Source organism: Telmatherina bonti (genome assembly GCF_933228915.1).
Source record: "Telmatherina bonti genome assembly, chromosome: 10".
NCBI lineage: Eukaryota > Metazoa > Chordata > Actinopteri > Atheriniformes > Telmatherinidae > Telmatherina > Telmatherina bonti.
The window spans coordinates 4,032,511-4,059,388 of NC_136628.1; the positions used below are offsets into that span (position 1 = coordinate 4,032,511).

The following is a 26,878-nucleotide window of genomic DNA, read 5'->3' on the forward strand; positions in this document are numbered from 1 at the left end:
CTCTGCGTTGATCTTCGGTCTGTTAGAAGTTTGGTAAGTTATTTTATTCATAGATGTCTACAATCCCCGCCAACCAGTGTTGGTTTCCGTTTAGTCTAGATTAGTTTAGTTTACGCAGATCGTATCGATACTTCGCTAATCGATACTTCCTTTGCACGTGGCTGACCCATAGACCGTGTATGAAAGATGAACGCAGCCTCCGGCAATTAAAAGTGAAATCTATGCGTGTTTCTCAATTCAGGGTCTGCACACTACCAAGTGCGCAGACTGCGTAGGCAACGAAGTGTTCTACGTGGTCTGCACACACCGAAGTGCGCTTCCTGCCAGTAAGATGAGACGGCCTCTCTAGTTGACGAGAATTACCCATAGTGCTCCAGTCCTCCGTTGCTTGGCAACTACATATGACAAGTTTATCTAATTACTGATAGCATTCTGACACAAAAATATTTTTTAAATGACAGAAAATGGTGGCATTAATTTAACTTTGATTTATTTTCTTTTTCCTTTGTGTGTAAATGAGCAACATGAGGCGGTTTAGACGAGCTCTCCTCTGGCTGACAGCTCATCCTGTCAAGCTGATGTTAACTTCAGTGGAAAATAATCCTTGTTAGACACATATACAGTCGTCTTCATATGTATTCATACCCTCCCATTAAAGAAGGAGAAAACAGCTGCCTGGGAAATAAGATGAAATTGACAAAAGTAATAATAAATAAAAGTGTCATGAGAGCCATGACATTATTTTCTAATTCTGGTTCAATAGAAATATTTTTTAAAAACCAAACCAATATGATAAAATAACATATGGTACATCACTCAAACTAACTAACATATATATATATATATATATATATATATATATATATATATATATATATATATATATATATATACACTACTCACAAAAAGTTAGGGTTATTTGGCTTTCAGGTGAAATTTATGGAAAATGCAATATGTTCATGCTACAGTGATATAATATCATAAAAGTAAGACATTTAAGTAGAAGGATGCACTACTGATTTCCTCATCTCAAAAAATTCATTCAACACAAAAGGTAACAACAATGGTAGTTACACCACAACAAAAAATTTGAACGTCTCAATATCTCGTCATGTGCCCTTGAGCATCAATTACAGCTTGACAACGACGTCTCATGCTGTTCACAAGGCAACTTATTGCCTGCTGAGGCATGGCATCCCACTCTTCTTGAAGGGCAGCCCTCAGGTCATTGAGGTTCTGGGGTGCAGGGTTTCGAGCCTCTACACGACGGCTGATGACACTCTGTGACACTCCAAGCTCAGTGGCCACCTCTGTCTGAGAACGTCCTGTTTGAAGCATCGCAATGGCAAGGGACTGTTGTTCCATTGTTAGGTGTCGTCTTGGTCTCATGATGTCAAAATGTGAACAGCATGATGAGGACAACTGTTTAAACACCAGCTCTAATTGAACCAGGACATTTATTGGTCAATTCAAGGATCACACACCTGCCGTGATTTTTGCCGTTAAGCTCCTTGTTAGAGAACAGCAACTTGTGCAAAATTTATTGAAACATTTAACAGTTGGACATGTGCATTTAAAAGCTTAGAGAAGATCACATTAAGTTCACCTGTACAGGTTTGAATGCATTTTAGGCTTGTTGTGAAATTTCACCCAAAAGCTGAATATCCCTAACTTTTTGTGAATAGTGTATATATATATATATATATATATATATATATATATATATATATCCATCCATCCATCCATCCATCTTCTGCCGCTTATCCGGGGTCGGGTCGCGGGGGCAGCAGCCTAAGCAGGGAAGCCCAGACTTCCCTCTCCCCAGCCACATTTCCCAACTCTACGGGGGGGATCCCGAGGCGTTCCCAGGCCAGCCGAGAGATATAATCCCTCCAGCGTGTCCTGGGTCTTCCCCGGGGTCTCCTCCCCGAGGGACGTGCCTGGAACACCTCACCAGGGAGGCGTCCAGGAGGCATCCTGACCAGATGCCCGAGCCACCTCAACTGGTTCCTCTCGATGCGAAGGAGCAGCGGCTCTACTCTGAGCCCCTCCCGGATGACTGAGCTCCTCACCCTATCTCTAAGGGAGAGCCTGGCCACCCTGCGGAGGAAACTCATTTAAGCCGCCTGTATACGAGATCTCGTTCTTTCGGTCACGACCCACAGCTCATGACCATAGGTGAGGGTAGGAACGTAGATCGACTGGTAAATCGAGAGCTTCGCCTTCTGGCTCAGCTCCTTCTTCACCACGACAGACCAGCGCAGAGCCCGCATTACTGCAGACGCCGCACCGATCCGTCTGTCGATCTCACGCTCCATCCTTCCCTCACTCGTGAACTAGACCCCGAGATATTTAAACTCCTCCACTTGAGGCAGGACCTGACTCCCGACCCGGAGAGGGCAATCCACCCTATTCCGGCTGAGGACCATGGTCTCAGATTTTGAGGTGCTGATTCTCATCCCAGCCGCTTCACACTCGGCCGCGAATCGCTCAAGCGAGAGCTGGAGATCACGACCAGATGAAGCCAACAGGACCACGTCATCCGCAAAAAGCAGGGACCCAATCCTGAGGCCACCAAGTCGGATCCCCTCAACCCCTCGGCTGCGCCTAGAAATTCTGTCCATATAAGTTATGAACAGAATCGGTGATAAAGGGCAGCCTTGGCGGAGTCCAACCCTCACCGGAAACGAATCTGACTTACTACCGGCAATGCGGACCAAGCTCTGACACCTGTCGTACAGGGACCGGACAGCTCGTACAAGGGGGTCCGGTACCCCATACTCCCGGAGTACCCCCCACAGGAGCCCCCGGGGGACACGGTCGAATGCCTTCTCCAGGTCCACAAAGCACATGTAGACTGGTTGGGCAAACTCCCATGCCCCCCCCAGGACCCCAGAGAGGGTATAGAGCTGGTCCACTGTTCTGCGACCAGGACGAAAACCACACTGCTCCTCCTCAATCCGGGATTCGACTATCCGGCGGACCCTCCTCTCCAGGACCCCTGAATAGACCTTACCAGGGAGGCTGAGGAGTGTGATTCCCCTGTAATTGGAACACACCCTCCGGTCCCCCTTCTTAAAAAGGGGGACCACCACCCCAGTCTGCCAATCCAGCGGTACTGCCCCCGATGTCCACGCGATGCTGCAGAGGCGTGTCAGCCAGGACAGCCCCACAGCATCCAGAGCCTTAAGGAACTCCGGGCGGATCTCATCCACCCCCGGGGCCTTGCCGCCAAGGAGCTTTTTGACCACCTCAGCGACTTCAGCCCCAGAGATAGGAGAGTCCACCCCTGAGTCCACCAGCTCTGCTCCCTCATGGGAAGCCGTGTTGGTAGGATTGAGGAGGTCTTCGAAGTATTCCCTCCACCGACCCACAACGTCCCGAGTTGAGGTCAGCAGCTCCCCATCTCCACTGTACACAGTATTGATGGAGCACTGCTTCCCCCCCCTGAGCCGCCGGATGGTGGACCAGAATCTCCTCGAAGCCATCCGGAAGTCTTTCTCCATGGCCTCGCCGAACTCCTCCCATGCCCGAGTTTTTGCCTCGGCAACGGCCGAAGCCGCATGCCGCTTAGCCCGTCGGTACCCATCAGCTGCCTCCAGAGTCCCACAGGCCAAGAAGGCCCGATAGGACTCCTTCTTCAGCTTGATGGCATCCCTCACTGCTGGTGTCCACCAACGAGTCCTGGGATTACCGCCACGACAGGCACCAACTACCTTACAGCCACAGCTCCGGCTGGCCGCCTCAGCAATAGAGGCACGGAACACAGCCCATTCGGACTCAATGTCCCCCGCCTCACTCGGGACATGTTCGAAGCTCTGCTGAAGGTGGGAGTTGAAGCTCGCTCTGACGGGGGACTCAGCCAGACGTTCCCAGCAGACCCTCACAACACGTTTGGGCCTGCCAGCTCTGACCGGCTTCCTCCCCCACCATCTGAGCCAACTCCCCACCAGGTGGTGATCAGTTGACAGCTCCGCCCCCCTCTTCACCCGAGTGTCCAAGGCATGTGGCCGCAGGTCCGACGATACGACTACAAAGTCGATCATTGAACTGCGGCCCAGGGAATCCTGATGCCAGGTGTACATATGGACACTCTTATGCTGGAACATGGTGTTCGTTATAGACAATCCATGACGAGCACAGAAGTCCAACAACAAAACACCATTTGGGTTCAGAGGGGGGGGACCATGCCTCCCAATCACTCCCCTCCAGGTCTCACTGTCATTGCCCACGTGAGCATTGAAGTCCCCCAGCAGAACAATGGAGTCCCCAGAAGGAGCACCCTCCAGCACTCCCTCCAAGGACCCCAGAAAGGGTGGGTACTCTGAACTGCTGTTCGGCGCATAAGCACAGACAACAGTCAGGACCCGTCCCCCCACCCGGAGGCGGAGGGAAACTACCCTTTCATCCACCGGGGTAAACCCCAACGTGCAGGCACCAAGCTGGGGGCTGATGAGAATGCCCACACCTGCTCGGCGCCTCTCACCATGAGCAACTCCAGAGTGGAAGAAGGTCCAGCCCCTCTCGAGGGTACTGGTTCCAGAGCCCAGGCCATGCGTCGAGGTGAGTCCAACTATATCTAGCCGGAACCGCTCAACCTCGCGCACAAGCTCAGGCTCCTTCCCCACCAGAGAGGTGACGTTCCACGTCCCTAGAGCCAGCTTCTGCAGCCGGGGATCGGACCGCCAGGGTCCCCGCCCCTTGCTGCCACCCAGCTCACACTGCACCCGACCCCTACGGCTCCTCCCGCAGATGGTGAGCCCACGGGAGGTGGGGCCCATGTAACCCTTTCGGGCTGAGGCGAAGGCCCGGCCACCAGACGCTCACTCTCGTACCCCGCCTCCAGGCCTGGCTCCAGAGGGGGGTCCCGGTAACCCGCGTCGGGGCAAGGGAACATTTATGCCCAGGTTTGTCATCGTCATAGGGGTATATATATATATATATATATATATATATATATATATATATATATATATATATATTTTTTTTTTTATTTTTTTTTTTTTTGGGTGCTGATTCGATTTAAATTGTGATTCTGAAAATTCTTCAATATTGATGATTTTTATTAAAAACAAAAACTTTTTTATAAAACTTCTTTTTGCTAGTAATTTTTCTTGATTTCAAAAAGCAACACAGTAGCCAGATCATTCTGCTGCTACAATGCCCAAGAAGACAAGTAAAAAGATCAATAGAACCAATGAAAATGACAAAAATTTTATAGTGGATTAATTTTATTCATTTGAAAAAAAACAAAACAAAACGATTTTTTAACAAAAAATCGATTATAAAATTGTGAAGAAAAAAAATCTAGATTTCCAATTTTTCGATTAGATTTTCCCACCCCTAATATATATATATATATATATATATATATGTATAATTTTTTTTTATTTATTATTTTATTTCTTTTAAATCCCTTGTTTTCACTTCAGTCAGGTGTTTTCTGTTCCTCTCAGTCAGACTTCTGCACCTGTTGACAGGTATTTTGTCCCACTGTTCATCAGTAAAATACTCGGATTTTTTTTTCTTTAACTCGATTAAATGACAAAACAGTGTCTTATACCACTGGATTATAAATTAGCACATTTTTAACTATTCATTCATTCATTTTCTGAACCGCTTATTCCAATTCAGGGTCGCGGGGAAGCTGGAGCCTATCCCAGCCGGCTTTGGGCGACAGGCAGGGTACACCCTGGACAGCTCGCCAGTCCTTCGCAGGACCACACAGAGACACACAACCACTCATTCCTAGGGGCAATTTAGAATGGCCAATTAACCTATCATGCATGTCTTTGGACGGTGGGAGGAAGCTGGAGTACCCGGAGAGAACCCACGCATACACGGGGAGAACATGCAAACTCCACAAAGGCCTCTGACCAAACCCCTCCCCAGCCAAGGATCAAACCAGTGACCTTCTTGCTGTGAGGCCACAGTGCTAACCACTGTTCCACCGTGCTGCATTTTTAATTATTGTTTATTATTTTAGTCTCCAGTTATCTGAGTGACTGTAATAAATTCAGCCTTTTCTTTAATGAAAGGAGACGAAGACATCTGAGGATAACTGGAGTGAAATTGATTTGTGGTTATTGGACACAAATATGTATGTATATATACATAAAAATAAATAAATAAACGGTCTCGCTAGTGTTGTACCTACACCGGCGCTCTGCTGCTCATTATTTTACATCAGGAACGCAATGAATTCTGGGATAGGTGAGGGTGCAAGGGATACATCTCTTGTATCCTTTGTTTTAAGCTAATCTAGAGCCAAACGAAGTGCGCATTTGAAGGGTGGATTTGAAGGAGCCTTTGAATTGGGACAGCACTTGGCGCGCCACCATGACGCATGCAGCCGACGAATCCGCACTTTGAATTGTGCAGACCCTGAATTGAGAAACACCCTATGTGAAGTGCATTAAACTGCAGTTCCCCCTTTAGCCACTAGGGGCTGCAAAACAGAGCAACCGCTAGACTCCCCATAGACTCCCATGTTAAAAAGGCCAACTTCACAGCAGAAAGAACATGTTTACAGCAGGAATAAACATGTTTACAGCAGGAATAAACATGTTTACAGCAGAAATAAACATGTTTACAGCAGAAATAAACACGTTTACAGCAGGAATAAACACGTTTACAGCCTGGTTCAAAAATCCATGTTAGGTTTAATAGGTCAGGTTTACCTTCATGACAACTGTGGGGGGAGTGAATTTTTTTCTAACTCGCCCGTTTAAAAGTAATTTTATCTCAAAGTTCGGCATATTTAGGGGCGTGTCCTTTTGATTGACAGGTACTCGATCTCCCGCATCAAGTCAGAAGAACGTAGAACAACCGCAGTTTTTAGCCGGTTAACAACGTGACTTAGCTTTAGCCTGCTTACCTCCGTTAGCTGGTTAGCTCCTGTTATCTCCGGGTTAGCTCTTAGCTACAGAAATCTCAGAGTTCGCTCGATGTCAATCATCCACCATGACGCTCACAGCCCCCCTCTCAGCTCCACCTCTTTGCCCATATTTGTATTTTCCGGGAGAGACGACACACATGCCCCTGCCAAGATGGTGATGGTAGGAACCGCCCACCGAGCTTCATTCAGCTCTTCAGAAACCTACGGGTGACGTCACGGAGGCTCCGCCCATCTCTTTAAATGCAGTCTATGGGCTGAGCTCTGACATCAAGCTGATGGTTTTTTCCACAGGTCGCGCCTGTATCAGAGGATCTGGTAGATAATCATCGCCAGCATCTCTGATCCTCATTAGGAAGATAAACTTTGGTTTTCTGCACAAACAGAGGAAGAAAATCTGAATCTGGTTTAGAAAGATGTTAGGAACCCAATCTTCTCCTGATAGTAGCCTGTAGTCCTCTCCAGATGCTCCAACCACGGAGCCGGACTTTCCAACCGGGGAGCCGGACGCTCCGACCGAGGAGCCGGACGCTCCGACCGAGGAGCCGGACGCTCTAACCGGGGAGCCGGACGCTCCAACCGAGGAGCCGGACGCTCCGACCGAGGAGCCGGACGCTCTAACCGGGGAGCCGGACGCTCTAACCGGGGAGCCGGACGCTCCGACCGAGGAGCCGGACGCTCCGACCGAGGAGCCGGACGCTCCGACCGAGGAGCCGGACGCTCCAACCGGGGAGCCGGACGCTCCGACCGAGGAGCCGGACGCTCCGACCGAGGAGCCGGACGCTCTAACCGGGGAGCCGGACGCTCCGACCGAGGAGCCGGACGCTCCGACCGGGGAGCCGGACGCTCTAACCGGGGAGCCGGACGCTCCGACCGGGGAGCCGGACGCTCCGACCGGGGAGCCGGACGCTCCGACCGGTTAGCCGGACGCTCCGACCGAGGAGCCGGACGCTCCGACCGAGGAGCCGGACGCTCCGACCGGTTAGCCGGACGCTCCGACCGGGGAACCGGACGCTCCGACCGGGTAGCCGGAAGCTCCATCCTGAACCTCTGGTCCTGCTTTTTCTCTGCAGAACATGGACAGAATAACGGAGGAACTCTTACTGGAGAAAGGCTCCCCGACAGCCAGCAAGCTGGAGGAAATCAAGACCCTGAAGTAGGTTTTCTCTCCATCTTTTGCTTTATATTTACACGAAACGTTGATGCTCCAACCCATCACATCCTTTCTGTTGTTCAGGCCGTCTCGGCACCTCAGGAGAGATCATCAGAATCAGATGGATTTTAAAGAAAAGGAATTATAGTTTTAAAGTGAAAGACACCTAAATGCTGGAAGTTTCGTGTTTTTTCATTTTGCAGTTTTAAATATGTGGTTTGGTGAACAACCTTTTATCAGCTGGACATCTGATGTCCATCTGGTGTTCAGTTTGTCCAGGATGGGGCTGAAGCTTCAGGACCTGCCCGTCCGGCTCCTGTCCCGCCTGCGGGCCCTGGAGCGCTGGGATCTGTCTGGAAACCGGCTCCAGGAGTTCCCTAAGACCCTGAAGCTGCCCGCACTTCGTTACCTGGACCTCAGCGACAACCAGATGGAGGACGTCACCTCTCTGGAGAGTCTGGGTGGTCTGGAAGAGCTCAGGATGGAGGACAACCTCTACGTCACCGTAAGGACCCGTTTACTGGCATGCAGTGGAAAAAGTGTGTGTGTGTGTGTGTGTGTGTGTGTGTGTGAGCTCTGTGGTCAAGTGTGTTTCAATCGTTAGCACGCCTGCAGATTCTTCTAAAGCCTTCATGTAGACTCCACCTGTCCATCTGGACGGTCCTCACCTCCACCTGTCCATCTGGACGGTCTTCACCTCCACCTGTCCATCTGGACGGTCCTCACCTCCACCTGTCCATCTGGACGGTCTTCACCTCCACCTGTCCATCTGGATGGTCCTGACCTCCACCTGTCCATCTGGTCGGTCCTGACCTCCACCTGTCCATCTGGTCGGTCCTGAACTCCACCTGTCCATCTGGACGGTCCTGAACTCCACCTGTCCATCTGGATGGTCCTGACCTCCACCTGTCCATCTGGACGGTCTTCACCTCCACCTGTCCATCTGGACGGTCCTCACCTCCACCTGTCCATCTGGTCGGTCCTGAACTCCACCTGTCCATCTGGACGGTCCTGAACTCCACCTGTCCATCTGGATGGTCCTGACCTCCACCTGTCCATCTGGACGGTCCTGACCTCCACCTGTCCATCTGGACGGTCTTCACCTCCACCTGTCCATCTGGACGGTCCTCACCTCCACCTGTCCATCTGGACGGTCTTCACCTCCACCTGTCCATCTGGATGGTCCTGACCTCCACCTGTCCATCTGGTCGGTCCTGAACTCCACCTGTCCATCTGGACGGTCCTGAACTCCACCTGTCCATCTGGATGGTCCTGACCTCCACCTGTCCATCTGGACGGTCTTCACCTCCACCTGTCCATCGGGTCGGTCCTGAACTCCACCTGTCCATCTGGATGGTCCTGACCTCCACCTGTCCATCTGGTCGGTCCTGAACTCCACCTGTCCATCTGGACGGTCCTGAACTCCACCTGTCCATCTGGATGGTCCTGACCTCCACCTGTCCATCTGGACGGTCCTGAACTCCACCTGTCCATCTGGACGGTCCTGAACTCCACCTGTCCATCTGGACGGTCCTGACCTCCACCTGTCCATCTGGTCGGTCCTGACCTCCACCTGTCCATCTGGACGGTCCTGAACTCCACCTGTCCATCTGGACGGTCCTGAACTCCACCTGTCCATCTGGACGGTCCTGAACTCCACCTGTCCATCTGGTCGGTCCTGAACTCCACCTGTCCATCTGGTCGGTCCTCACCTCCACCTGTCCATCTGGTCGGTCCTGAACTCCACCTGTCCATCTGGATGGTCCTGACCTCCACCTGTCCATCTGGATGGTCCTGACCTCCACCTGTCCATCTGGACGGTCCTGAACTCCACCTGTCCATCTGGATGGTCCTGACCTCCACCTGTCCATCTGGACGGTCCTGAACTCCACCTGTCCATCTGGACGGTCCTGAACTCCACCTGTCCATCTGGATGGTCCTGAACTCCACCTGTCCATCTGGTCGGTCCTGAACTCCACCTGTCCATCTGGTCGGTCCTGAACTCCACCTGTCCATCTGGTCGGTCCTCACCTCCACCTGTCCATCTGGTCGGTCCTGAACTCCACCTGTCCATCTGGATGGTCCTGACCTCCACCTGTCCATCTGGATGGTCCTGACCTCCACCTGTCCATCTGGATGGTCCTGAACTCCACCTGTCCATCTGGATGGTCCTGAACTCCACCTGTCCATCTGGTCGGTCCTGAACTCCACCTGTCCATCTGGTCGGTCCTGAACTCCACCTGTCCATCTGGATGGTCCTGAACTCCACCTGTCCATCTGGTCGGTCCTGAACTCCACCTGTCCATCTGGTCGGTCCTGAACTCCACCTGTCCATCTGGACGGTCCTCACCTCCACCTGTCCATCTGGACGGTCTTCACCTCCACCTGTCCATCTGGACGGTCCTGAACTCCACCTGTCCATCTGGTCGGTCCTGAACTCCACCTGTCCATCTGGACGGTCCTCACCTCCACCTGTCCATCTGGACGGTCTTCACCTCCACCTGTCCATCTGGACGGTCCTGAACTCCACCTGTCCATCTGGACGTTCCTGAACTCCACCTGTCCATCTGGATGGTCCTGACCTCCACCTGTCCATCTGGACGGTCCTGACCTCCACCTGTCCATCTGGACGGTCCTGAACTCCACCTGTCCATCTGGACAGTCTTCACCTCCACCTGTCCATCTGGACGGTCCTGAACTCCACCTGTCCATCTGGACGGTCCTGAACTCCACCTGTCCATCTGGACGGTCCTCACCTCCACCTGTCCATCTGGACGGTCCTGAACTCCACCTGTCCATCTGGATGGTCCTGAACTCCACCTGTCCATCTGGACGGTCCTGAACTCCACCTGTCCATCTGGACGGTCCTGAACTCCACCTGTCCATCTGGACGGTCCTCACCTCCACCTGTCCATCTGGTCGGTCCTCACCTCCACCTGTCCATCTGGACGGTCCTCACCTCCACCTGTCCATCTGGACGGTCCTCACCTCCACCTGTCCATCTGGACGGTCTTCACCTCCACCTGTCCATCGGGTCGGTCCTGACCTCCACATGTCCATCTGGACGGTCCTGACCTCCACCTGACCATCGGGTCGGTCCTGACCTCCACCTGTCCATCTGGACGGTCCTGAACTCCACCTGTCCATCTGGACGGTCCTGAACTCCACCTGTCCATCGGGTCGGTCCTCACCTCCACCTGTCCATCTGGACGGTCCTGAACTCCACCTGTCCATCTGGACGGTCCTGACCTCCACCTGTTCATCTGGTCGGTCCTGAACTCCACCTGTCCATCTGGTCGGTCCTCACCTCCACCTGTCCATCGGGTCGGTCCTCACCTCCACCTGTCCATCGGGTCGGTCCTCACCTCCACCTGTCCATCTGGTCGGTCCTGAACTCCACCTGTCCATCTGGTCGGTCCTCATCTCCACCTGTCCATCTGGTCGGTCCTCACCTCCACCTGTCCATCTGGTCGGTCCTCACCTCCACCTGTCCATCTGGTCGGTCCTGACCTCCACCTGTCCATCGGGTTGGTCCTGACCTCCACCTGTCCATCTGGATGGTCCTGACCTCCACCTGTCCATCGGGTTGGTCCTGACCTCCACCTGTCCATCTGGACGGTCCTCACCTCCACCTGTCCATCTGGACGGTCCTCGCCTCCACCTGTCCATCGGGTCGGTCCTGACCTCCACCTGTCCATCTGGATGGTCCTGACCTCCACCTGTCCATCTGGTCGGTCCTGACCTCCACCTGTCCATCTGGTCGGTCCTGACCTCCACCTGTCCATCTGGATGGTCCTGACCTCCACCTGTCCATCTGGATGGTCCTGACCTCCACCTGTCCATCTGGATGGTCCTGAACTCCACCTGTCCATCTGGTCGGTCCTGACCTCCACCTGTCCATCTGGTCGGTCCTGAACTCCACCTGTCCATCTGGATGGTCCTGACCTCCACCTGTCCATCTGGATGGTCCTGAACTCCACCTGTCCATCGGGACGGTCCTGAACTCCACCTGTCCATCTGGATGGTCCTCACCTCCACCTGTCCATCGGGTCGGTCCTGACCTCCACCTGACCATCGGGTCGGTCCTGACCTCCACCTGTCCATCTGGTCGGTCCTCACCTCCACCTGTCCATCTGGTCGGTCCTCACCTCCACCTGTCCATCGGGTCGGTCCTCACCTCCACCTGTCCATCGGGTCGGTCCTGAACTCCACCTGTCCATCTGGTCGGTCCTCATCTCCACCTGTCCATCTGGTCGGTCCTCACCTCCACCTGTCCATCTGGTCGGTCCTCACCTCCACCTGTCCATCTGGTCGGTCCTGACCTCCACCTGTCCATCTGGTCGGTCCTGACCTCCACCTGTCCATCTGGATGGTCCTGACCTCCACCTGTCCATCGGGTTGGTCCTGACCTCCACCTGTCCATCTGGATGGTCCTGACCTCCACCTGTCCATCTGGATGGTCCTGACCTCCACCTGTCCATCGGGTTGGTCCTGACCTCCACCTGTCCATCTGGATGGTCCTGACCTCCACCTGTCCATCTGGTCGGTCCTGACCTCCACCTGTCCATCTGGTCTGTCCTGACCTCCACCTGTCCATCTGGATGGTCCTGACCTCCACCTGTCCATCTGGATGGTCCTGAACTCCACCTGTCCATCGGGTCGGTAACCTTGGCTACGGCCAAGGCGGACATGTTTTTCCGTTCGCGTTTTAAGACTTAAAACGTTCTGGACGGATTTTCCTGAAGTTTTCAGGACTTGTTGGAGGTGTGAAAACGTAGAACTGGTTTAGTTTTGGTGCTGATCCGGTTCACCATTTGGAACTTTTTAAAGACCTTGGCAGGGTTGGTGCTCTGAGTGCTTTTCTAGCTTTAGCTTTGTTGGTGTCGCCGTGGTTTCAGGTCAGTGACAACTACAAGCTGATGGTGCTGCTGCCCAGTTTGAGGGTTTACAACGGGAAAGATGTCAGCAGCACCGCCAACCACCTACGCTACGTGTACAGCAACAACCTGAGGACCAGGGTACGCGCATCACCGCAGATCTGTTAGTTTGGTGTCTCAGCAGACGCTCACACTGTTCTTCTGTCCAGATCATCGGCGTGTGGGAGAGGAGCTTCAGCCTCCCGCATCCCATCTCAGCTGAGAAGATGTCCCACCTGGAGAAGAGCTTTGTGAACGCTGCATGTCAGCAAGTAAAATATGGGCCCAGTTCAGTCAGCGATTTCACCAAGTGGAAGGTAAGACCGGGACAAAGGCTGCAGACATTCTCCTGTCCCTTTAATCACTCCTCGTTTGGTGTCCAGGTGGAGATTCTAGCGAGGCAGTATCTTCGTTCGCTGGTAGAGTCAGAGGACCTGGACTCGAAGGAGAACAATGTAAGATTATGAAACATCCGCCTGATTGGCTGCCGCAGCCGTTAGGATCCGTGACGATGGTTTCTGTTGTCCAGGCCGTCTCGGCGCCTCAGAAGAGGAAACAAGCTCAACCTGCAACCGACACCAACATTCGTCTGACGCCGCACAAAAAGGCTCGCAGCGATCCCCCGGCCGAGGAAGGTCCTCACAAATCCCGCCTCAGACTGGAGACAGTAGCTGGGATCAGAATCAGTCCTCGCAAAGCAGTTAGAGGTCCTGCTGCCCCCACCAGAGCACCAACGAAGGCCGACACGACCAGGAAGGGTCCTGCTGCTGCGCCACACAAAGAGGAGGAAGCTCCAGCTGGACAGGGGGCTGCTGACTCGCTGCCCATCGCCGGCAGCGGGACGCAGGTAGGGTCCACAACTCGGTCCCTTCCACCGGCTCTGCTGCCGGACTTGGAGAAGACTTCCTGCCAGATCTGCAGATGTTCTTGCTTTTGGGTCATCCACTGCAACGTGTCCCTGCAGGACCGGCCGGCGTGTCTGAAGCCTCTCCATGTCCTCCAGTGTCACAGTAAACAGGACAGCTCTGACGACTTCTCCACGCAGCTGTGGGCCTGTGCCTTCCAGCCGCTGCTGGACTCCTCCGGTACTGGAAACCAGTTCCCCCACACTCCTCAGGCATCAGACAAGGCTTGACCCGTTCATCCTGTGTTTCCAGGGAACAGCCGCATGGTTGCAACCTGTGGAGGAGACTCTGTCTGTGTGATCGACTGTGAAACGGGAATGGTGATGAAGAAGTACAAAGTCCCCGGAGAGGTCTCCTCATGTCCTCTGATGACGACTTTGTTCTGTCCAGTTCTGCATGTTCAGCTTCTTCTTCGCTTGCAGGAGTTCTTCTCTCTGGCCTGGTCCACGGTGTCGATGTGCAGCGGGAACGAGGCTGCAGCTCAGCCCTGCAGCGTTCTCGCCGCCGCCGGCAGACGAGGACTCGTCAAGCTGATCCATCCCAGAAACAACGTGGCGTACGGAGAGTTCAGAGCCAGCCGGAAGACGCTGTCCGTCCTCCATTTCAACCCCCAGCAGGGGAACTTCCTGTTCTGTGAGTCCCCCGCGCCCCCCCACACCCCCCTCAGTTCTGACCTGGCTGTCCTCCCGGCTGTCTTCTCGCCCCGTCCACAGCAGTTATGTCCAGCTCGTCTTTGCAGCTGACCAGTTTGTTTCGTCTCGTTCTGGTTGACACTGGTTTGTGTTTCAGCAGCGGGAACTGGTTTGTGTTTCAGCAGCGGGAACTGGTTTGTGTTTCAGCAGCGGGAACTGGTTTGTGTTTCAGCGGGAACTGGTTTGTGTTTCAGCGGGAACTGGTTTGTGTTTCAGCGGGAACTGGTTTGTGTTTCAGCGGGAACTGGTTTGTGTTTCAGCAGCGGGAACTGGTTTGTGTTTCAGCAGCGGGAACTGGTTTGTGTTTCAGCAGCGGGAACTGGTTTGTGTTTCAGCAGCGGGAACTGGTTTGTGTTTCAGCGGGAACTGGTTTGTGTTTCAGCGGGAACTGGTTTGTGTTTCAGCGGGAACTGGTTTGTGTTTCAGCAGGAACTGGTTTGTGTTTCAGCGGGAACTGGTTTGTGTTTCAGCGGGAACTGGTTTGTGTTTCAGCAGCGGGAACTGGTTTGTGTTTCAGCAGCGGGAACTGGTTTGTGTTTCAGCGGGAACTGGTTTGTGTTTCAGCGGGAACTGGTTTGTGTTTCAGCGGGAACTGGTTTGTGTTTCAGCGGGAACTGGTTTGTGTTTCAGCGGGAACTGGTTTGTGTTTCAGCAGCGGGAACTGGTTTGTGTTTCAGCAGCGGGAACTGGTTTGTGTTTCAGCAGCGGGAACTGGTTTGTGTTTCAGCAGCGGGAACTGGTTTGTGTTTCAGCGGGAACTGGTTTGTGTTTCAGCGGGAACTGGTTTGTGTTTCAGCGGGAACTGGTTTGTGTTTCAGCAGGAACTGGTTTGTGTTTCAGCGGGAACTGGTTTGTGTTTCAGCGGGAACTGGTTTGTGTTTCAGCAGCGGGAACTGGTTTGTGTTTCAGCGGGAACTGGTTTGTGTTTCAGCAGGAACTGGTTTGTGTTTCAGCGGGAACTGGTTTGTGTTTCAGCGGGAACTGGTTTGTGTTTCAGCAGCGGGAACTGGTTTGTGTTTCAGCAGCGGGAACTGGTTTGTGTTTCAGCGGGAACTGGTTTGTGTTTCAGCGGGAACTGGTTTGTGTTTCAGCGGGGGCGTATGACAACCGGATCGTGATGTGGGACATCGGTGGAGTGGACAGCCAGTACAACTATAAAGTTGTGTGAGTCACTGTTTGTCCAAACTGCAGGATTCCTGCTGGTGTGAAGCGATCCAAACGTTCTCATCATGTCTGTTCCTCCAGCCAGCTGCTGGTGCTGGAGATCAGCGCCACCCCCCTGCACATCTGCCTGCCCCCAGCGTGTCCCGCCACACAGCTGCTGACGGCCTGCGAGGACGGCCTGCGCTGCTACAACACACAGCTCAGCACCCACAGCGCCTCCAGGAGGTGAGGAGGGGAAGGCCCCAGCTGGCTGCCTGAACGGGTATTTATGGTTCAACATCTCCATCTGGCTGGAGATGTTGCCTCCAGCCAGATGGAGATGTTGCCTCCAGCCAGATGGAGATGTTGCCTCCAGCTGATGATCAGGATCTCAAAGGGAAACCAGGAGACACCAACAGAAACGGATATGTTCTTGCAGGTCGTAGTCGGTTAATCCGTCTGGAGAACTTATCCGCTGGCGGTGTTTTAGCTATTGTGATGAGTATCCACAGCAACAGTAGACCTGCTCAGTCCAGATCTATATTAATCACTAAATCCCACACAGGTTTAAGGACTTTCAAAGTAAAGGTGGAGGTATGACAGGCTCATGGATCCATCCTGGACATGCTCAGGAGATCGGCAAACCGGACTCCGAGCTCTTCGCAGGGCAACGCAGCTTCATGTGCGGCTCAGTTGTTCAGTAACCGTGTGAACCTGCCAGTCACCACCAGGCTGTTGTTTTTAGGTCTAAGGAGATGGAGATAACTTTCCCCATCTATGAGGAGGAGGATGAAGAACACAACTACCACACAGTTGATGGCTTAAGTTTCCTGACTGATGACATCGTGGGTAAGTGAGGCTCCATCATCACACCGCCGTACGAACCACTCATTCTGTCTGACGGACTCTGGATGTGATCCGATGCCGTTTGGGTCGAGTGTCTGACGGATAATCATGTGCAGGATTGGTCAGACGTGTCTTCTTTCTCATTCCTTTTCTCTGCCTCGGTGGCTAACGCTGTTAGCCTCTAAGAGCTACATGCACGCTTGCATCTACTTATGGAGCTGGAGCAGGACCGCAGCCCAGCGGCCCGCCAGGAAGAGCAGAGCGGTGTGCGCCGTGGTTCTGGCTGAGCTGCAGTGGGCCAGCACGGACATTCCTTACCTGGCTCTGAACACCTGTCCCAGTAAGTCAGCTCCCTTCCTCTCCTTTAACTCTGAATAATTCGCCTGGCGACATCTTTTATCGGTGTGTGGTGATTCAAAGTGTGCTGTAATACGATACGATCCGTACTACGCACACAGACGGGTCAGAGATTGGGACACGTGTGCGTTCGTGTGTTTTAAAAACGCCCTGCACGGGACAGGAAGGCAGAGATGCAACTGACTCCTGTCACGGCGCCGATCTACGTCCTCCATCCCAGGGCCAGAACGCCCACCTGTCCAGCCCACTGCAGGTGTGTGTAAGGTCAATCTGATGTTCACATCAGTGATGAAATTCCATCCAGGGATTTTGTGAGTTTCATTTCTTTGAACTGAGGTTAATTTTTAAAAAAAAAATATTTGCATTTGGCAGAAACATATTCGACCAATCGCAGAAGGCGTGTTGACTGCTAGATCAGCGGTTCTGAACAATGCAGGCGTCACTTTTCACTGCTGTTCATTCAAACTTTGTATCATCGTGGCGGAGCGTCTCTATTATTTCTCTCTGCTCCTCAAAGCTAGCAGCTGCTGCGAAAGCAGGTCGTCCAGCTGTCTCACGGAAGGCCTAAAGTCCGTCCCGAAGTCCGTCCCGAAGTCCGTCCCGAAGTCCGTCCTGGTCCGTCCCGAAGTCCGTCCCGAAGTCCGTCCTGGTCCGTCCTGGTCCGTCCCGAAGTCCGTCCCGAAGTCCGTCCCGAAGTCCGTCCCGAAGTCCGTCCTGGTCCGTCCCGAAGTCCGTCCCGAAGTCCGTCCCGAAGTCCGTCCTGGTCCGTCCTGGTCCGTCCCGAAGTCCGTCCCGAAGTCCGTCCCGAAGTCCGTCCCGAAGTCCGTCCCGAAGTCCGTCCTGGTCCGTCCCGAAGTCCGTCCCGAAGTCCGTCCCGAAGTCCGTCCTGGTCCGTCCTGGTCCGTCCTGGTCCGTCCTGGTCCGTCCCGAAGTCCGTCCCGAAGTCCGTCCTGGTCCGTCCCGAAGTCCGTCCCGAAGTCCGTCCCGAAGTCCGTCCTGGTCCGTCCTGGTCCGTCCCGAAGTCCGTCCCGAAGTCCGTCCCGAAGTCCGTCCTGGTCCGTCCCGAAGTCCGACCCGAAGTCCGACCCGAAGTCCGTCCTGGTCCGTCCTGGTCCGTCCCGAAGTCCGTCCCGAAGTCCGTCCCGAAGTCCGTCCCGAAGTCCGTCCCGAAGTCCGTCCTGGTCCGTCCCGAAGTCCGTCCCGAAGTCCGTCCCGAAGTCCGTTTCCGAAGTCCGTCCCGAAGTCCGTCCCGAAGTCCGTCCTGGTCCGTCCCGAAGTCCGTCCTGGTCCGTCCTGGTTTGTCCCGAAGTCCGTCCTGGTTTGTCCCGAGGTCCGTCCCGAAGTCCGTCCTGGTCCGTCCCGAAGTCCGTCCCGAAGTCCGTCCTGGTCCGTCCTGGTTTGTCCCGAAGTCCGTCCCGAAGTCCGTCCTGGTCCGTCCTGGTTTGTCCCGAAGTCCGTCCCGAAGTCCGTCCTGGTCCGTCCCGAAGTCCGTCCCGAAGTCCGTCCTGGTCCGTCCTGGTTTGTCCCGAAGTCCGTCCCGAAGTCCGTCCTGGTCCGTCCTGGTTTGTCCCGAAGTCCGTCCTGGTCCGTCCTGGTTTGTCCCGAAGTCCGTCCCGAAGTCCGTCCCGAAGTCCGTCTCGAAGTCCGTCTTGAAGTCCGTCCCGAAGTCTGTGGTCCAGTTTCCAAACTTCTCTCTTTTCTAGAACAGGATGAACGCAGCGCCTCCTTCTGTCATCAGCACACTCCTGTCGTGGCCGGATGCGGAGTCCGTCTTGCATGTTTTAGAACTTTTTAACAATTATTCACGTTTTTGCGTGGCACTTGGTGTGCATAGACAGAAACGTCGATAATTCACCTCCGGAACTGCATTTTGGTGCCGTTTATTGGCTTCGGTCCCGCTGTGTAAAGGCCTTTAGGGTTATTATGTCATTTTTACCACTTTTAATGTCAACCTGTTACTTTTCTCTCTGCTTGTGGTTGCAGGACTTCTCACATGGTGACTTTCTAACTGCTCTTTTCCTCTAAAACAAGCGATTTCATATGGGTCTTACTGCAGGTTTCCAGCTGAACTGCTTCATGTGTTCTGTGCTACATGGTGACAGCTCTGTGTCCTCTTTAGGACGTGCTTACGTTGTGTGTGGCGATGATAAAGGGCAGATGTGGACCTACCACGTCACCGACCTCCAGAAAGCCAGCTTCCAGCCTGGAGAAGCCATCCTTCCCACTGAGGTATTGTGCACGCTAACTTTGCCAGGCTCGTCATGGCCACTGATGTAAGAGCTACGGGTCTCTGATCACTCAGGATGGATACGTTAAATTTTTCAGGACTGGTAGAATAATAGAGGGACTGCAGCTTGTTTAAGAACAGATTGAAAACGTCTGTGTGCATCTACTTGCTGCTCAGCAAAGCCTTCAGGTGTCACACCACACGGAGCAACAGTTGTACGGCGCTACAGAGCAGAGTCCTCTGGGTCGCAGGGACGTTTTACTGGAGTATCCATGTTAGATCCATCAAATGTGGCCTAAAACTTGCTAAGAGAGTCTGGGAGAACTGAGCTTTTCTTCAGATATGATTGGTCAAACACAGATAATCCAGCTGTTTAAAGCCAAAATAAAATCTAACAATGATATTGCAAACGTGACAGCAGCTCCATTCCAGTCCATGTTAGAGGAGCTGTTTGTTAATAAGCATTGTTAACACAGATTCCAGAGATAAATCCAAAGACAATAGGAAGAATATGTTTTTGGTTTATTTATTGTTTCACATATAACCATATAAAAGTATAAAGGAGCCACAGAGTGAGAAAAAAAAGATAAAAATCCTGATAATTGTCTAATAATCAAATTTTAACACCCTGAATTGTAATGACATTGAATTGTGCGGTAGGTAATATGACACACCTGAGAAGAAATGTCGACTGATCACCAGTTCCATGCTGAGACATTGGATACCCTCTGATGGCTGAAAACCAGCCTGATTACCAGGAGGAGCCATGTGCCGGCAAGAAATTCTGATAGTATGATAACCTTGAGCAAATATATCCGTTTCACGGTGGACCATTTTATTATGATTTCACTCTTAAATATTGTTTTGTTTGGTTTTTTTTGTGTGTGTGTAAAAATAAACATTTTGATTTTGGTTTGGAGTATTTGAAGATTTTCAATAGATAGTAGTTTGACTGGTTTTTGTTCCAGCGGTGTGGGCGGTGACGAGAGTGCGGCACGATGCTGTCGGGCGTAGGGGTAGCTGGAGTGAAGGCACGAAAGTAGCACCAATTGCGCAAAGTCAGATGACCCGATCCGTTGACTTTAATCTGATACCATAGACCAGGGATGCCCAAGTCCAGTCCTCAAGATCTACCATCCTGCAACCTTTAGATGCAACCCCTGTCCAGCACAGCTGAGTCAAATAGTTGAATTCCTCTTCTGCATGTCATTCAGCTCTGCAGAGGCCGGCTAACGAGCCACTTATTTGATTCAGGTGTGTTGGAGAAGGGTTGCACCTAAAAACAGCAGGATGGTAGATCTCCAGGACCGGACTTGGGCACCCCTGCCATAGACTGTATAGAGAGATGGGCAGAGCCTCCGTGACGTCACCCGTAGGTTTCTGAAGAGCTGAATTGGAGCTCGGTGGGCGGTTCCTACCATCACCATCTTTGCAGCGTCATGTGTGTCGTCTCTCCCGGAAAATACAAATATGGGCAAAGAGGTGGAGCTGAGAGGGGGGCTGTGAGCGTCATGGTGGATGATTGACATCGAGCGAACTCCGAGATTTCTGTATCTAAGAGCTAACCGAGCTAACCCGGAGATAACAGGAGCTAACCAGCTAACAGAGGTAAGCGGGCTAAAGCTAAGTCACGTTGTTAACCGGCTAAAAACCGCGGTTGTTCTACGTTCTTCTGACTTGAAGCGGGAGATCGAGTACCTGTCAATCAAGAGGACACGCCCCTAAATATGCTGAACTTCGAGATTAAATTACTTTTAAACGGGCGAGTTAGGAAAAAATTCACTCCCTCCACAGTTGTCATGAAGGTAAACCTGACCTATTAAACCTAAAATGGATTTTTGAACCAGGCTGTAAACTGGTTTATTCCTGCTGTAAACATGTTTATTCCTGCTGTAAACATGTTTATTTCTGTTGTAAACATGTTTATTTCTGCTGTAAACATGTTTATTTCAGCTGTAAACATGTTTATTTCTGCTGTAAACAAACATGTTATTTCTGCTATAAACGTGTATTTCTGCTGTAAACATGTTCATTCCTGCTGTAAACATGTTTATTCCTGCTGTAAACATGTTTATTCCTGCTGTAAACATGTTCATTTCTGCTGTAAACATGTTCATTTCTGTTGTAAACGTGTTCATTTCTGTTCTAAATGTGTTTATTCCTGCTGTAAACATGTTTATTTCTGCTGTAAACGTGTTTATTTCTGCTGTAAACATGTTTATTTCTGTTGTAAACATGTTTATTCCTGCTGTAAACATGTTTATTCCTGCTGTAAACATGTTTATTTCTGCTGCAAATGTGTTTATTTCTGCTGTAAACAAACATGTTTATTTCTGCTGTAAACATGTTTATTTCTGCTGTAAACATGTTTATTCCTGCTGTAAACATGTTTATTTCAGCTGTAAACATGTTTATTTCTGCTGCAAATGTGTTTATTTCTGCTGTAAACAAACATGTTTATTTCTGCTGTAAACATGTTTATTTCTGCTGTAAACATGTTTATTCCTGCTGTAAACATGTTTATTTCTGCTGTAAACATGTTTATTCCTGCTGTAAACATGTTTATTTCTACTGTAAACATGTTTATTTCTGTTGTAAACATGTTTATTTCTGCTGCAAATGTGTTTATTTCTGCTGTAAACAAACATGTTTATTTCTACTGTAAACATGTTTATTCCTGCTGTGAAGTTGGTCTTTTTAACATGGGAGTCTATGGGGATTTACTGTTTTGGAGCCTCTAGTGGATGAGGGCGGAACTGCAGTTTTATTCACTTTCGCATAGGCCCCACTTTACACCACCAGAGGCTCCATATTTCATACACAGTCATTGTCTGATGCTGATCATGACCCAGCAACTCCATCACCACCCCTGACCATTTGTTCAGGCTGGGGCCCTGTCGATTCCGGATGAATACCGTCATCCTAGGGACCAGTGGGTCTACTGTCCTTTCACGTCACCTGGAACATGTTGACTGTCCTTTCACGTCACCTGGAACATGTTGACTGTCCTTTCACGTCACCTGGAACATGTTGACTGTCCTTTCACATCACCGGAAACAAGTTGACTGTCCTTTCACGTCACCTGGAACATGTTGACTGTCCTTTCACATCACCGGAAACAAGTTGACTGTCCTTTCACGTCACCGGGAACAAGTTGACTGTCCTTTCACGTCACCGGGAACAAGTTGACTGTCCTTTCACGTCACCGGGAACAAGTTGACTGTCCTTTCACGTCACCGGGAACAAGTTGACTGTCCTTTCACGTCACCTGGAACATGTTGACTGTCCTTTCACGTCACCTGGAACATGTTGACTGTCCTTTCACGTCACCTGGAACATGTTGACTGTCCTTTCACATCACCGGAAACAAGTTGACTGTCCTTTCACGTCACCTGGAACATGTTGACTGTCCTTTCACATCACCGGAAACAAGTTGACTGTCCTTTCACGTCACCTGGAACATGTTGACTGTCCTTTCACATCACCGGAAACAAGTTGACTGTCCTTTCACGTCACCTGGAACATGTTGACTGTCCTTTCACATCACCGGAAACAAGTTGACTGTCCTTTCACGTCACCGGGAACAAGTTGACTGTCCTTTCACGTCACCGGGAACAAGTTGACTGTCCTTTCACGTCACCTGGAACATGTTGACTGTCCTTTCACGTCACCTGGAACAAGTTGACTGTCCTTTCACGTCACCTGGAACATGTTGACTGTCCTTTCACATCACCGGAAACAAGTTGACTGTCCTTTCACGTCACCTGGAACAAGTTGACTGTCCTTTCACGTCACCTGGAACAAGTTGACTGTCCTTTCACGTCACCGGGAACAAGTTGACTGTCCTTTCACGTCACCGGGAACAAGTTGACTGTCCTTTCACGTCACCTGGAACATGTTGACTGTCCTTTCACGTCACCTGGAACATGTTGACTGTCCTTTCACGTCACCTGGAACAAGTTGACTGTCCTTTCACGTCACCTGGAACAAGTTGACTGTCCTTTCACGTCACCGGGAACAAGTTGACTGTCCTTTCACGTCACCTGGAACATGTTGACTGTCCTTTCACGTCACCTGGAACAAGTTGACTGTCCTTTCACGTCACCGGGAACAAGTTGACTGTCCTTTCACGTCACTGGAACATGTTGACTGTCCTTTCACGTCACCTGGAACATGTTGACTGTCCTTTCACGTCACCTGGAACAAGTTGACTGTCCTTTCACGTCACCTGGAACAAGTTGACTGTCCTTTCACGTCACCTGGAACATGTTGACTGTCCTTTCACGTCACCGGGAACAAGTTGACTGTCCTTTCACGTCACCTGGAACATGTTGACTGTTCTTTCACGTCACCTGGAACATGTTGACTGTCCTTTCACGTCACCGGGAACAAGTTGACTGTCCTTTCACGTCACCGGAAACAAGTTGACTGTCCTTTCACGTCACCTGGAACATGTTGACTGTCCTTTCACGTCACCTGGAACATGTTGACTGTCCTTTCACGTCACCTGGAACATGTTGACTGTCCTTTCACATCACCGGGAACAAGTTGACTGTCCTTTCACGTCACCGGGAACAAGTTGACTGTCCTTTCACGTCACCTGGAACATGTTGACTGTCCTTTCACATCACCGGAAACAAGTTGACTGTCCTTTCACGTCACCTGGAACATGTTGACTGTCCTTTCACGTCACCGGAAACAAGTTGACTGTCCTTTCACGTCACCTGGAACATGTTGACTGTCCTTTCACGTCACCGGAAACAAGTTGACTGTCCTTTCACGTCACCTGGAACATGTTGACTGTCCTTTCACGTCACCTGGAACATGTTGACTGTCCTTTCACGTCACCTGGAACATGTTGACTGTCCTTTCACATCACCGGAAACAAGTTGACTGTCCTTTCACGTCACCTGGAACATGTTGACTGTCCTTTCACGTCACCGGGAACAAGTTGACTGTCCTTTCACGTCACCGGGAACAAGTTGACTGTCCTTTCACGTCACCTGGAACATGTTGACTGTCCTTTCACGTCACCTGGAACATGTTGACTGTCCTTTCACGTCACCTGGAACATGTTGACTGTCCTTTCACGTCACCTGGAACAAGTTGACTGTCCTTTCACGTCACCGGGAACAAGTTGACTGTCCTTTCACGTCACCTGGAACATGTTGACTGTCCTTTCACGTCACCTGGAACATGTTGACTGTCCTTTCACGTCACCTGGAACATGTTGACTGTCCTTTCACGTCACCTGGAACAAGTTGACTGTCCTTTCACGTCACCGGAAACAAGTTGACTGTCCTTTCACGTCACCTGGAACATGTTGACTGTCCTTTCACGTCACCGGAAACAAGTTGACTGTCCTTTCACGTCACCTGGAACAAATTGACTGTCCTTTCACGTCACCTGGAACAAATTGACTGTCCTTTCACGTCACCTGGAACAAGTTGACTGTCCTTTCACGTCACCTGGAACAAGTTGACTGTCCTTTCACGTCACCTGGAACATGTTGACTGTCCTTTCACATCACCGGAAACAAGTTGACTGTCCTTTCACGTCACCTGGAACAAGTTGACTGTCCTTTCACGTCACCTGGAACAAGTTGACTGTCCTTTCACGTCACCGGGAACAAGTTGACTGTCCTTTCACGTCACCGGGAACATGTTGACTGTCCTTTCACGTCGCCTGGAACATGTTGACTGTCCTTTCACGTCACCTGGAACATGTTGACTGTCCTTTCACGTCACCTGGAACAAGTTGACTGTCCTTTCACGTCACCTGGAACAAGTTGACTGTCCTTTCACGTCACCGGGAACAAGTTGACTGTCCTTTCACGTCACCTGGAACATGTTGACTGTCCTTTCACGTCACCCGGAACAAGTTGACTGTCCTTTCACGTCACCGGGAACAAGTTGACTGTCCTTTCACGTCACTGGAACATGTTGACTGTCCTTTCACGTCACCTGGAACATGTTGACTGTCCTTTCACGTCACCTGGAACAAGTTGACTGTCCTTTCACGTCACCTGGAACAAGTTGACTGTCCTTTCACGTCACCTGGAACATGTTGACTGTCCTTTCACGTCACCGGGAACAAGTTGACTGTCCTTTCACGTCACCTGGAACATGTTGACTGTTCTTTCACGTCACCTGGAACATGTTGACTGTCCTTTCACGTCACCGGGAACAAGTTGACTGTCCTTTCACGTCACCGGGAACAAGTTGACTGTCCTTTCACGTCACCTGGAACATGTTGACTGTCCTTTCACGTCACCTGGAACATGTTGACTGTCCTTTCACGTCACCTGGAACATGTTGACTGTCCTTTCACGTCACCTGGAACAAGTTGACTGTCCTTTCACGTCACCGGGAACAAGTTGACTGTCCTTTCACGTCACCTGGAACAAGTTGACTGTCCTTTCACGTCACCTGGAACATGTTGACTGTCCTTTCACGTCACCTGGAACATGTTGACTGTCCTTTCACGTCACCTGGAACATGTTGACTGTCCTTTCACGTCACCTGGAACATGTTGACTGTCCTTTCACATCACCGGAAACAAGTTGACTGTCCTTTCACGTCACCTGGAACATGTTGACTGTCCTTTCACGTCACCGGAAACAAGTTGACTGTCCTTTCACGTCACCTGGAACAAATTGACTGTCCTTTCACGTCACCTGGAACAAATTGACTGTCCTTTCACGTCACCTGGAACAAGTTGACTGTCCTTTCACGTCACCTGGAACAAGTTGACTGTCCTTTCACGTCACCGGAAACAAGTTGACTGTCCTTTCACGTCACCTGGAACATGTTGACTGTCCTTTCACGTCACCGGAAACAAGTTGACTGTCCTTTCACGTCACCGGAAACAAGTTGACTGTCCTTTCACGTCACCGGAAACAAGTTGACTGTCCTTTCACGTCACCGGAAACAAGTTGACTGTCCTTTCAGGGCATAATAACTGTTTATTCTAATAATTTCTAACCCTTAAACAACACAAAGTTCTTGTTTCTCTGAAACAATATAATATTGTCTGAGGAATAAAGGGGACGTTTTGGGTCTCTGTGACCTGAAAGGACAGAAAATCATGACACCTACATCAGTGAAGTGAAACTTCTCTAATATTTATTTCTTTATTTGTTGTGTTTTTCAGGTGTTGGAGTGGCCTGCGCCGATGAGGAAAGGCTTTGGCCAGATAGATGGCCCCTCCATAAATGTTGTGGCGATGGACCCAGAGCTTCGCTACCTTGTTGCCCTCAGTGACAAGAACATGGTGATAATATGGAGGAGAGAGGATTCCTGAGCAGCATGATCTGGAAGATTCAGATAGAAAGTCCAAAAACTTTTATTTTTCTGACATGTTGGAGCTCAGATCCATGTTTTCTGGCAGCCTGCTGGGATCCTGTCCAGGATCTGGACCTTCACGTCTGAAGGAAAATTCCCTTATTGAGCTTCTGAGACTGAAGATGTACAGAAGCAATCATCTTTTATAAAAATGTTCGGTATTTTTATTCCTAAGTTTGACCTAAACTCTGATTTAGTGTGTTTTGTTTAATTTTACATGAATAAGCTGCTGCTGTGGGGAAGGTCAACAATGCCAGGATGGTTGAAATGCTATGTGAGCGTAGATGCAGCTAATTAGCTGAGACAGGAGCTTTTGGCTCTGTTATGGGAACCTTGTGGCTTCAGTTCTGCAGGAAGATGTGCAGATCTGCTGTAGACAGTCCATTCAACAGAGCGGGGGT

General features: G+C 51.1%; 1 protein-coding gene across 1 annotated transcript; it reads left to right on the plus strand.

Moving 5' to 3' along the window:
- lrwd1 (leucine-rich repeats and WD repeat domain containing 1) lies at positions 1–26,634 on the plus strand. The gene is made up of 16 exons (XM_079247969.1): positions 1–33; positions 7,969–8,051; positions 8,319–8,553; positions 12,947–13,066; positions 13,135–13,281; positions 13,348–13,419; positions 13,494–13,811; positions 13,929–14,049; positions 14,122–14,219; positions 14,292–14,502; positions 15,653–15,725; positions 15,807–15,950; positions 16,450–16,553; positions 16,729–16,890; positions 19,027–19,136; positions 26,287–26,634. Exons 2-16 carry the CDS (start codon positions 7,972–7,974, stop codon positions 26,434–26,436), a joined length of 2,145 nt encoding a protein of 714 aa, XP_079104095.1. The 5' UTR covers positions 1–33; positions 7,969–7,971; the 3' UTR covers positions 26,437–26,634.
- Positions 26,635–26,878: the final 244 nt, after the last annotated feature.